The sequence below is a fragment of the Drosophila yakuba genome, chromosome 2L (assembly GCF_016746365.2).
Source record: "Drosophila yakuba strain Tai18E2 chromosome 2L, Prin_Dyak_Tai18E2_2.1, whole genome shotgun sequence".
Classification (NCBI taxonomy): domain Eukaryota; kingdom Metazoa; phylum Arthropoda; class Insecta; order Diptera; family Drosophilidae; genus Drosophila; species Drosophila yakuba.
In genome coordinates, this window is record NC_052527.2 from 2389722 (window position 1) to 2402643 (window position 12922).

General features: G+C 44.0%; 2 protein-coding genes across 2 annotated transcripts in view; one reads left to right on the forward strand and one right to left on the reverse strand.

The window, feature by feature from the left end:
- Nucleotides 1–11277, reverse strand: part of LOC6526551 (MKRN2 opposite strand protein) — a 52437-nt gene extending 41160 nt beyond the window's left edge. Inside the window, exon 1 of the mRNA XM_015197824.3 lies at nt 10863–11277. The gene's annotated coding sequence lies outside the window, so the exon portion shown is untranslated. The remainder of the gene's footprint in view (nt 1–10862) is intronic.
- Nucleotides 1–12799, forward strand: part of LOC6526552 (protein eyes shut) — a 38315-nt gene extending 25516 nt beyond the window's left edge. The window contains exons 6-13 of the mRNA XM_002087626.4: nt 3637–3909; nt 5996–6288; nt 6421–7081; nt 7148–7311; nt 7413–8144; nt 8266–8508; nt 10210–10713; nt 11513–12799. Of these exons, the coding sequence (XP_002087662.2) occupies nt 3637–3909; nt 5996–6288; nt 6421–7081; nt 7148–7311; nt 7413–8144; nt 8266–8508; nt 10210–10713; nt 11513–11700 (3058 nt within the window). The 3' untranslated portion in view covers nt 11701–12799. The remainder of the gene's footprint in view (nt 1–3636; nt 3910–5995; nt 6289–6420; nt 7082–7147; nt 7312–7412; nt 8145–8265; nt 8509–10209; nt 10714–11512) is intronic.
- Nucleotides 12800–12922: the final 123 nt, after the last annotated feature.

The following is a 12922-nucleotide window of genomic DNA, read 5'->3' on the forward strand; positions in this document are numbered from 1 at the left end:
CTATATCCCTTTTCCTTGAGGTTTTGAATGAACTTTGCGCTCAGTCAGTACCAACCTAAATGAATGTTATATTGTCCACTAATTTTAAGGTTTAACACTCGAACTGCTAAGCATTTTGCTCAGTGCAGTTACGAAGGCGTGTAAGTGCGGGTCGCGACCCCAACTTTGCGAATGATTGAGGGAGGGGGGGGGGCGGCGACGACGACTAGCGGCATGTTAATTAACTTTTTAAACTGCGCACGCGGCAAGGTGGAGGTCAGCATATGGGTCAGTGTCAGGGAGCAGGCGGTTGGTTGGGTCAGGACATTGGCCATTGGCCATTAAACGCGGCCCCGTCGAATCCCATTTCATCCTCTGTTCGTCCGCTGTGGCCACAAATTATAATGCTTCAAGTGTAGAATAAATTGCACTTTTTTTTAGCTCCTCTTCTGTGTTCCAACCCTCCATTTCCTCCGCCCATCGTCCCATTTCCGCTCGGCCATTTGCTCGAACATTAAATCCTGCGGGGCTTCCACTTCTGCCATCCATGCGTAATTAGTTGGAGATTTTTTCTGACTGGCTCTTCTTTTATTTTCCCGCGGTTGAAAAATTTAATTTACCGCATTTGCTAACGGGATGAGCGGGCGGACTCGTGCGTAATTAATCGTTTAACAAACATTTCCTGGCCAAATGCGAGAAAAAAGGCAGCGGACTTGAAAGTTATTCAAATGTTTCCACTATCGCAGCGCATTACATTTGCAGTGGGAAATAAAGTTTTAATGAATTTCGGCTTGCATCGGATGTAACATAGAGCATTGTGTGCTCAAAAAGCATAGCTATAATAGTTTTTTTAACAGTTTTACCAATTGCCAGGCAACAATTCTATTCTAGATTATTAACAAATTAGAACGCCCAGTGAAGCCACTTATAAATCACTACTTGCTTTCGACCTGTTGACTTTCTGGTCATCAAAAGTGGCTGCAATATTCAAATGGCCGCCACTTAAAGTCGTCATAATCACTCAATTGTCCATCAGGAAAATGGGTTGTTTACAATTCAGCTGTGCGCAATTACTTAAAAATTGCCATCAAATTGATGGGTTAAACGCATATGGAAAATCACCATGTAATCGCTTTTGGTAAATACAACTTGCCGAAGGACAACGTCAAATCTGGGAATACGCAACTCCCGGAGCGAATCAAGGATAGAGGAATCGCTGGCATAAACAGGACATTAAGGAATAAATATATAACCGAAAGTAGGACAACGAGTGAGCGAGAAGGCTGCCCATATAAATAATTCACCAGAGGGGGACAAAAAAGCGAAAGTGGGGGGACACTTTCACATTTTACGACTATCGAATCGACCACAAATTTACTTTTTAGCACTTGGTCCCTGCTCCGGGCGATCCGATGTCCGATGTTAAGGGCCCTATCGTCCCATATAAAGGTGCACAGAAAGAAATATTGTCCCCTAATGTTTCGGAAAATAATATAAATATTTAAATTCAAAAGAAATTAATGCGAATCATATCAGAAATCAGGCTATAATTGTCTCAATTGCTTTCAAGCCTTCGGGAATGCATGTAAAGTAGGAAATTCTATGTGCTAATTTTTTCCAGTGCTGCTATATTATATTACTTTCGTTGCCTCGCTTTCTGGGGTGTTGTTTTTGTGTTTTGCCCTGGCGAGTGGATTTACGAGCAACAAATTTATGTTCGTTGCCTATTTTTATTTGGCTTGCGTGCTTAATCGCCCAAGCAGAAGGAACAAAAAGGACCTTTTCGCCCCAGGGCAGCTCGATGACGATGATGACGATGTCGGGCCTTCGATGAACTATAGTTTCCCTTTGGGGAAATCCACCCAATGGGCAGTGAGCTACACTCTCTAATGAGCCTAATGCCCGGCACAATTGACATTTTACTTAAGGACCCACATCGAACTGGTGTTGCGCACAATTAGTGTAATTAGAAAGCAATAATACTTAGCGTTAGTCGAGCCTAATTGCGGCCACATTTCTTTCCGCTTTCGACGTGGAATTTCGTTTTAATTATTGCGAATTTGACTAAAACAATTGCCGACTTAAGTTCATTAATTAGGATGGCTGAAATGGATTTCCTTCGCAGCTTCCGCAGCGAGGACTTTTCAATAGCATTCAATTGGCCGTGTCAATAAATTATATTCAAGGATTTTCCACCCACTCACACCCCCGAAAAATTAGCTTCCTTTCAATGTAAACAATGCTGATTTAATTTGTTGTTCACTCAAGTGCAGCTAATTGAACTTTAAACAGCATTGAAAGGAAGTTTGGATTTTTGGTTTTGGCTCGTTAATGAAACTATAAATTGTAGAAAGCGGTAATTAATTGAAAAGTATTAAACTAATGGGCTTCGCAACTTCTAATGGATGAAATATGGGTGCTTTAACCTTGTAAAATGCAGCATTTGCTTTAAAACTTAATTTAACGAGGACAAAGAAGTTTTTGAAGTAAATGTCAACAAAAATGCTTGTTAAAGGATACAAAAGGAAAATCACAGTCAAATATATTTTTACACATGTTGTAAAAACTAAATGCAATCGGGAAAAACTTTTCCCATCTGGCCAGCATATGGGAAACTTTTTACAGCTTTATCCAGCCACCATAAAATAACAATAAAACATGTGTCCTTCTGCAGGCATTTACTGCACTGGCTTTCTGGCATTAAAATATCTACATTCAAATGCAATAAACGCGAAGATATGAATCCCAGTTCGTCCATCGGCAAACAGACATCCCAATCCCCAAGCCCAGAAAAAAATGAAACTCCTCCGACAAGGAATAAAATCAGAAATACTGCGAATGAGGCCTCAGAACAAAGCTCATTCAAATAAAAGCAGGTGACATTCGACCAAGCGGGCCAATAAAAACTGGCGGCCCTTTTCGCAGAGGGGCGAAAAAAACCCCCTTGTAACCCCATCAGATCCCTTGCCCCCATCACATCAAAGGACCTGTAAAAAAATGCCATACCATCGCAGGGCAGGCGAAACAAAAATTTGACAGTCGATTGACATTACGGGCAATTGCTGGGCGAGCGGAAAAGAACATGGTCATGAAACAGTGGGTTGGGTTAGGGATTAATATAAATTAAAATAATTATTTTGAATACCAATTCCAGCTGGTGGGATAACAATAAGAGTGATCTTGATTTTATAAATATATTGGTAAAATATTTGGCAGAATATTAACCGAGATTTTAGGCAACCCTCTACCGACAAAAATCAAACCACTGTAAATGAATATTTCGGGGTTCTGGAAAAGTTGCCTACGCTGAAAGGTCAACTGGCAAAAGGTAGTCCAGGATAACAGATTGCTGGCAGGACCCTTTTTTCGGTGGATGAGGGAATTTGCCGGGCAGGACGTTGGATTGTGGTGTCATAAATATTTTCACGCATCGGCATGTTCGGAATTTTCTCTTAAAAGTCGTCCCAAAAGCCAGGAATGCAGGGAGTCTCACTCCCTCACTCTCGCGCCAAAGAGAAAGTGCGGGGTATTAAATATTTGATGCACTACAGCAGCATACACCATACAGTGCAAATAGATTGAAAAGTGAAAGGCAGAAGGCAAAAAAAGGTAAAAGGTAGAAGCGCTAAAGGAATGCCTCGAATGTCCCTTTTGCAGATTGGACTTCAGCCGGAATTACACACACTGCAACGCCTCGCTGCTGGTGAACGACACGCTGGCCATGTCCGGGGATCAGCCCACCTGGCTGAAGCTCCTGCCGCCGCGCCTCCACACCCCGGAGGCCATCCTCAACACCTGGCTGCACCTGGGCGGAGCGCCCCAGGCTCCGATTGGCCTGATTATCGAACTGCCACCGGCCCAAAGTGGCACCGGCTTCACTGGCTGCCTCCATACGCTGCGCATCAACGGACAGGCTCGCGAGATTTTCGGGTGAGTTTCTTTTGCACTCCTTACTGAGCTTGAAACATAATAAATCTATATAGATTTACTTACTATTACTTTAGTAATTATTATTACTGAGTTAGATTTTATTTAAGTACAATAGAGTATATTTCTCCCAGTGCCCGCAAGTCGCACACCCATTCCCAATTTGTTCCTTGATCGCTGGACCACGGCTAATGAACAGCTCCCAGAAAGTTACGACTTCTTTTGGGCGGATTTGGGGGGTTTGGGGCAGGCATATATCTCCGGCGGGGGCAACTCTTAAATGTTAATGCCGCTTACACTCTTCCGGCGAAAGAAAGGCAAGCAAAGGCAAGAAAGGGCGGGAATTAAATGGAAGCATCAAAATGCCGCCACACAAAGTTGCAGGTGGCGAAAGCCCGGGAGGAGTTGCAGTTATGGCCGGATTATACGGCCACCGGGCGTTAAAAAGTTTTTATACCCGTTACTCGTAGAGTAAAAGGGTATACTAGATTCGTTGAAAAGTATGTAACAGGCAGAAGGAAGCGTTTCCGACCATATAAAGTATATATATTCTTGATCAGGATCAATAGCCGAGTCGATTTGGCCATGTCCGTCTGTCCGTCCGTCTGTCCGTCTGTCCGTCTGTCCGTATGAACGTCGAGATCTCAGGAACTACAAAAGCTAGAAAGTTGAGATTAAGTAAACAGATTCCAGGGACATAGACGCAGCGCAAGTTTGTCGAATCATGCTGCCACGCCCACTCTAACGCCCACAAACCGCCCAAAACTGTCACGCCCAAACTTTTGAAAAATGTTTTAATATTTCTTCATTTTTGTATTGGTCTTGAAAATTTCTATCGATTTGCAAAAAAACTTTTTGCCACGCCCACTCTAACGCCCACAAACCGCCCAAAGCTGCCACGCCCACACTTTTGAAAAATGTTTTGATATTTTTTCATTTTTGTATTAGTCTTGTAAATTTCTATCTATTTGCCAAAAAACTTTTGGCCACGCCCACTCTAACGCCCACAAACCGCCAAAAACTGTCCTTCGCACTTACACTAGCTGAGTAACGGGTATCAGATAGTCGGGGAACTCGACTATAGCGTTCTCTCTTGTTTCCTTCTCGCTACACGAAAAAATTAACTCTGCTTACGTGTGGAGATAAACGTGGAAATGGGCAAAGGTGGCACATATGGAATATATGGCTAATACCCGAGGACCACATATACCAAATGGAGTCGCATGTCGCAAATGGGAGTGGCGAAAATAAACAAGAGTGCAAGTAGGACGTAAAACGAAGCCATGGTTCCAATTAAGCCCTAATTTTATTTGCTGTATCAAGCAAACTTCAAGTGGTCCTTTTAAGCGTTTATCTCTCCGCAGGTCTTTAAGTATCTTAAATGCACAAGAGGTTCTAACGAATACCATGCTAGACCTCAAGTTGGTTTGCCAAGGAAACTTCTTCAGCATAAAAGAAATAGCCTTGCTAAAAGCTTATATATTATGGCCTCTTACCAAGTTTGCCACTGAAAATGCAGCCAACCCGATGAAAAGGACATCTCAAAGGAGCTGGAGGTGGGGCTGGCGATGATGGGGAGGTGGGATGGTGGGGATGAGGACAGCCTGTCAGCGAATGCGGAAGCCATTCGTCAGTGTGCAACGTTCATAAAAGCGCGAGTACAAACAGATGGCCCAAATGCACAGGGGCGGGGCCGAAAGGGGGCCACAAATGGGCGCAAGGGGGGGCTCGGCAGGGGCGGTGGGGGCAGTCACATCCGTGTCGAAAGCGCTGACAGCTGTGGGCTGTTTGTCAAATGGCGCGCAAGGATGGCGAAAAGGACACTCCGTCCACGGTATTGGCATGTTGAATTAGCCAAGCTCATGAAATTAGCTGCGACACCTAACTCATGGCCCTGTCCCAGTTTTGCACTGAGAAAAATAACATTGCTAAAGCCCAAGTTATTTTTAAAGGCAATTGTATAGTATTATGATTATTAATTATTCCTGCAAATTCGTTTAGAGAGTGATTTATTGTTTGAATCTTCCTAAAACCTTTTCATACTAAAAGCCACTTCCTAACCAATTCTCCTGAATATTTTTCTGTGTAGGGACGCCCTGGATGGGTTTGGCATTACGGAATGCGGCTCATTGGCCTGTCTATCGAGTCCTTGCCGCAATGGCGCCGCCTGCATTAAGATCGAGTCCAACGATCTGGACGAGAATGGCGAGAAGGCGGAGAAGTGGAAGTGCAAGTGCCCCACTGGTTACATGGGACCCACCTGCGAGATATCCGTGTGCGAGGACAACCCGTGCCAGTACGGTGGCACCTGCGTACAATTTCCGGGCAGCGGTTACCTCTGCCTGTGTCCGCTGGGCAAGCACGGCCACTACTGCGAGCACAGTGAGTACTCCTCCATCCAGAAGACCCATTAGAAATTACCCTTAAACTGGTCTATAAGCTAGCCATTATGTCATGACCACTCCAGTACATACTTTTCATATAATTTATATTTTCTTAATATTACTTTTTCAGATCTTGAGGTGGCCCTGCCTTCCTTCTCCGGCAGCGTCAATGGACTCTCCTCGTTTGTGGCCTACACGGTGCCCATTCCACTGGAGTATTCACTCGAGCTGAGCTTCAAGATCCTGCCGCAGACCATGTCGCAGATATCGCTACTGGCCTTCTTTGGGCAGTCGGGCTATCATGACGAGAAGAGCGATCACCTGGCGGTGAGCTTCATCCAGGGCTACATAATGCTCACCTGGAATCTGGGAGCCGGACCCCGTCGCATTTTCACCCAGAAACCCATCGACTTCCGGCTGGATGCTCCACGAGTTCCCTACGAAATTAAGGTGGGCCGCATTGGTCGGCAGGCTTGGCTTTCGGTGGACGGAAAGTTCAATATTACGGGTCGATCGCCCGGAAGTGGCAGCCGAATGGATGTGCTGCCCATTCTGTATCTCGGCGGCCACGAGATTGCCAATTTCAATACGCTGCCACACGATTTGCCACTGCACTCGGGATTCCAGGGCTGCATATACGATGTGCAGTTGAAGGCGGGCCAGGTCACGGTTCCACTGCAGGAGACGCGTGGGGTCAGAGGTCGGGGCGTGGGTCAGTGTGGAACCAGGGAATGCCATCGCCACGCCTGCCAGCACGATGGCGCCTGCCTGCAGCATGGAGCAACCTTTACGTGAGCGCCACTCTTGATCTCTTTAAATATAATCCTCATTATATGTATGTTCATTATTCACATTAGTTGCATCTGCCAGGAGGGCTGGTATGGCCCACTGTGTGCCCAGCCCACGAATCCCTGCGACTCCTTCAACAACAAATGCTACGAGGACGCCACTTGTGTGCCGCTGGTCAATGGCTACGAATGCGATTGCCCCGTTGGACGCACAGGCAAAAACTGCGAGGAAGGTAGGTTTCCCTTGCAAGTTAATATCCATGCCATAAGCATTATAAAGGAGTGCAGCTCTCAGCTATATAATATTAACACCTCACTGCCCTTTAATCCGCAGTAATTCGTTCCCTGAGCGACGTATCCCTGACTGGCAGACGCTCCTATCTGGCGGTTCGCTGGCCATATCTATATGATGGCGGCGACAAGCTGGGCGCCAAGCGCTCCCAAATGGTCAGCTACCGGAACTTCACCAAGAAGCTAATGCCCCCGAAGCCCATTACCACGCCGAGCACCCACTTTGTGATGAAACTGCTGAATGAGGTGGAGAAGCAGCGCAGCTTCTCGCCAGTTCCCCTAATGGGTTCGAAGTCCTTCGAGGAGCACCATCGAGTGCAGTTCTTCTTCATCGAATTCCAACTGCGTCCGCTCTCGGAGAGAGGCCTACTGCTGTACTTCGGAACCCTGAACAACAACCAGGACAAGAAGATTGGATTCGTGTCGCTATCGCTGCAAGGCGGAGTGGTGGAGTTCCGCATTTCCGGGCCCAGTAATCATGTCACGGTGGTAAGGAGCGTGCGCATGTTGGCCATTGGCGAGTGGCACAAGATCAAGATGGCGCAGCGGGGCAGATGGTTGACCCTGTGGGTGGAGGGCAGCGCCTCATCGGCCTTGGCTCCATCGGCAGAGGTGCTCGTCGAGCCGGACTCACTGCTCTATATTGGCGGGCTGAAGGATGTGTCCAAGCTGCCGCACAACGCCATCTCCGGATTCCCGATTCCCTTCAGGGGATGTGTCCGTGGTTTGGTGGTCAGTGGAACGCGCATTGTGCTCAACGAAACCAACATTGTGGGTGAGTACAGTTAATGATAAGAAGCTACTTGTAGACACCTTTTTACAATACTTGAAACCCAAAATGATTTCCTCTGGATAGAGAAAGTATATAAGTATCTATTGATTCATCTGCCCATTAGAATCGCGCAACATTCGAGACTGTGATGGCACCGCTTGTGGCGGAGATTCCTGCGAGTCCGGTGGACACTGTTGGCTGGACGAGAAGCTGCAGCCGCACTGCATCTGCCCGGAATACGCGAAAGGAGATCGATGCGAGTACTCGGAGACCTGCAAGCTCATTCCGTGCAAAAACAATGGAAGATGCCTGAGAAGTGGACGCTGCTCGTGTCCAAATGGTTGGGGTGGCTTCTACTGCGAGATTGGTGAGTGGCCAAAAATGGATAGCAAAGTAGCAAAGCAACCACAAGTTCAATAACCATAAGCGTGGCTTATGATTCAGTCAGTTTTTGAAGAAGCCATAATAGCAATATATCTTATTAAGGCGGAGAAAAACAAGTTTCATAAATCTTCGCACGGCTTCAAGTTCAATTCGCAAAAATGTGTCACGAGTAAAAGTTGGTTTTCGCAATTCCTACAGAAGCTTAAATGATTTTATTATTATTTTCTGCTTTTTGATCTCTTTTTGTGCACTGTGTTTAGCGGAGTTGTGTGGCAAACAAGTTTCGCAGCCCCAGAGTAGAACAACATTATTATTATAATTAGAGATTGACGGCAGCAGAAAATAACCATTAACAGCAGCATTTGGATTCTGGATGGTTCAGTGCACAGCGGGGTCAGGAAGTTGGTTGGCCAAAAAAAAAGTAACACTAAAATTAGCGATCTGTGATTCACAACAAAAGCAGCAAAGAGCACTATAATCAGAATGGGGATAGAGTGGGGGAATAATTAAATCTGGCCATGATTCAAAGTTGAATGCTCTCGTTTTTTGGATTATAATAATTTTGCATAATAAGCTAATTTATTCTCATATATTTAACTTATTAGCTGAAACGGGAAATGCTCCCTAAAAGTGTAGCAATCCTTTCCACTTTCAATAGTCATTTCCTATTCTAGTGCCATAAACTTTAAACGTAATTTTCAATTATCCAATCAGTAATTTCCAACTTTTAATATCCCCTCGCAGTGCAACATTATTCAAAATTATAATGACACCAAGCGAAACATTAATCAACCATCTGCGAAACAAGCTTTTGATTATATGAAACCGGCAGATGCGTTTTTGCTATTTCTTTATCCATCGAATGTTTTATGTGGAGATGGAGATCCAGCTGTCTGCCTTTCACTTATTAGCAAATTGTGAATTAACATGCCACACAAGCAAGTTTAAGTTGAAATTGAAGAAATGCAAGTCGGTGAAGGGAAATTGTAATGAAAATGGAAATATGAGGAAAAGCTTGGGCTATATCAACAAACATCGAGCACTTAGGGAAAGCGAACAGGTGATAGACAAATTGACCAGAAGGGGAAAAAACAGCAGGGAAAAGTGTAAAGAAAATTAATAACCACACGATAATAAAGATTAATCTTTGCTGCAAGCTCTAGAACCTGAACGCGATGATTCATAGGCAGAAAAAACTGGAAAGTGAGTGAAGTTGTAAAAACGCTGACAAATGGGAGAAGTACTTTAGTGTACACTGTGCACACGGAAAAAGGCAACAAAAGATGAAATTGAACATTTGATAAATAATATTGCTTTGTTTATTCTCAAAGTAATTAAATATCCACCTTGTTATCAGTTACTGCGCTTGGAGCAAAACTTTCTTTTCAAAAAACAGGTACTTATAGTACATTAGAAAACAGTTTTAGTGCCAGATGATGGTGGGCTTATAAACGAGATCAGGGTCTGCAGATGAAGATTCCGATTCAGATTCATAAAGTGAAACAAAAGACGCAGACGAAGAGGAACAATGCAGCTGGAGCGGCGAGCTGATGCTGTAATTTAATTATGCGCCGCATGCAACATGTTTAATGCAACGCCACTCGACTTCCCCTACCCCTACCCCTCCCCTTGCCCCACCGCAATATTATGTATGTCTTACGACGTTTTTTCTGATTTTTTCTAGCCATGAGCAAGCCGACGACGCCGAGCTTCCGTGGCAACAGTTACCTGATCTTGCCGCCGCCGCGAATTCCGATGAAAGACAAGCGGCGGGGTCCCTCCCTCTACGTCCGCCCCCGCGAAGCCATCCAAGTCTCGCTGAACTTCTCTACCATCGAGCCGGACGGACTGCTCCTGTGGAGCGAGCACGAGAGGAGCAAGTTCCTCGGCCTCGGCCTGGAGGCGGGCCACCTCAAGCTGGCCAGCAATCTCCTGGGCAGCACCAACGACACGGTCCGCGCTCCGGCCAGCGGCTTCATAGCCGACGGCGCCTGGCACTGGACCAGTGTGCTGCTGGACCGCACCAGGCTGGAGCTGCAGCTGGATGGCGAGGTGATCTTCACCGAGCGATTGCCCGAGGCTGGACGGCCTCAACTGGGCTCAACTACTCCGAGAAGCACTGTGGCGGGCAGGCGCAGGAATTCGAGCAAGGAGCCAACGATTAGCTACGAGGACGTCTTCTACTTGGGTGAGTCTATACCACGGACCTATTGTTATGACCTTTATAGTACATCTATACACTATGTAAAAGGCCATCCTTATATGATATTATGTGTATGATCTTAAGTCCTTTAGGGTGTTAATAATGACATAAACTTATAATAATGATCGGCTTACCGGTTTCTGATTTGTACCACTGATCCGAATAGTTTTATTAGAGTATCGCGTTCACTTGCACTTTAAACAAACAATTGCACAATTAGATACTTTCAGTTCACTTTAGTTGGTGTTGGTTCAGTTGTTTTGTTCTTTTGAAGGGAAAAACCGAAGCAAAAGCCCAGAGGTCCATTTGATACCCTAGCACAGTGGAGTTAAGCCGATTTGGTCAAATAACTATTTGGTCTATCATATATGAGTATTGTTAGCTGCGACGAACATTTCAAACTTCGATTCCAATCGCAAGTTGTTTTTGAGTCGCGATCCGAATAAACACTGACTTAGGCTGGGCTGCCAACTCGTTTGCTTGACACAGCTGTTGGTTCGATAGGTATTAAGCTACAACAGCTGTTTAATAAATTCAATTAATTCAATACCTTAGTATACGAACTCTTAACAAATCAGTTAAGTACTGATTATAATTTAGCAATAAAATTTATAATAGTTGAGCTTATTGTTTAACTGCTTTTAAAAAAATAAAGTGTGCTGTTAAGTGATTGCTAACAGACTGATGTTAACTGCAACATATGCAGCCTTTCCAACACTGGCACAAATTCAAATAAAGTTCAAATTGACAATAGCTCATTTACTTTTCTTTGCATCCCAAACAGGTGGCTTTCCCAACTCGGACTCGGTGAGCAGGCGCACAAAGGGTCGCTTCTTCGATCCCTTCAAGGGCTGCCTGCAGGACATCCAATTCGGAGCCGAGCCCACAGCGATTATCAGCGACTTCTCGACGTACCAGGGCGAGAACATTGGATCCTGTGATCTGCACGGCGATGAGCCGCTTACTGTATAGAAAACGAAAGGAAACGAAATCAAAGAATATGGCAAGGTCGGAGTAACGAATCTATGGAACACTTTGATCAATCTGGACTTTCAGGACTCGCTAACCTCTTGAGAATCCAATTGACGACGCGGTATATAGAGAGAACTACTTGTAAGCTAAGTGATAAGCGAGTTTATATAGAAAGTGGGCGAATGGGGAATCCCCTAACCCGAAATCAATATATACACACACAGTTTTTGGGCAAAGCTATCGATAAAAGACAGACGAATAAGACGAGAAATGAACGTAATTTTGTAAATTTTATAGAAATAAATGAAAAACGAAAAAAAGACAATGTTTAGACTTAAACCGTGGAAACAAACGACAAATTAACTGGTTTATCAAAACAATACCAAGAGCAAAACTAAGACAAAATTTTAGATTAGGATCTAAATCTAGAAAATACCGATACCGGATACAGCTATTAACTTCTCTTACGTAAGTGATATTTCATGTGGAATTACGATTATGGATGAACGATCCAAAACGCAACTTAACTTATCAATATGTATATTGTTTTTGTTGAGCCAACCTTTTGTTATGCAATCGTTAGCATTTGTGTTATAATTCGAAATCTCTCCTTATTTCCCCAACTTTCTATACTCAAACTATCTACAAAACTGCCCTCAACAAGCTTCTGCCATTTTAAGTTGTTCAACTCTAAAACCTAATTTAATTTAGCTAGTTGGATATTCTACTCCTTGTTATCTCTGTACGTTAAATAGCATAAACACTCCTGATTGAAGCCATTTAGTTGCCTTGTAGTAAGTTAGCGTATACTCTCTTTAATTTATCTTGAACTAACTCAAATCGAAGTCGACTACTCTAACAAGAAATCAAGACGCGTCGAAAAATCGATGCAGTCATACAATATAATTATTCTTATAAATGGGAAACCAAGTAGCGAAAAGATACAAACAAAAATATATATACAACACTTATACAATACGAAACCAAATGGAAATTGTAACCAAAACTGTAAGTTAAGTATGTATTTATTTCGAGAGACATCTTAATCAGTTATAATTTTAAATAAAAAATGGGAATTAGAAAAGTTAATAAACTTAAATACGCCTTCTGTTTTCTTTGGTGCCATGGGAAGTGACTGTGCAACGTTTTCTTCAAGGTCTTTCCGCCGACGATAAACTTACACAATTACTGAAACAAATCTACATAATTAAAAAACGATTAT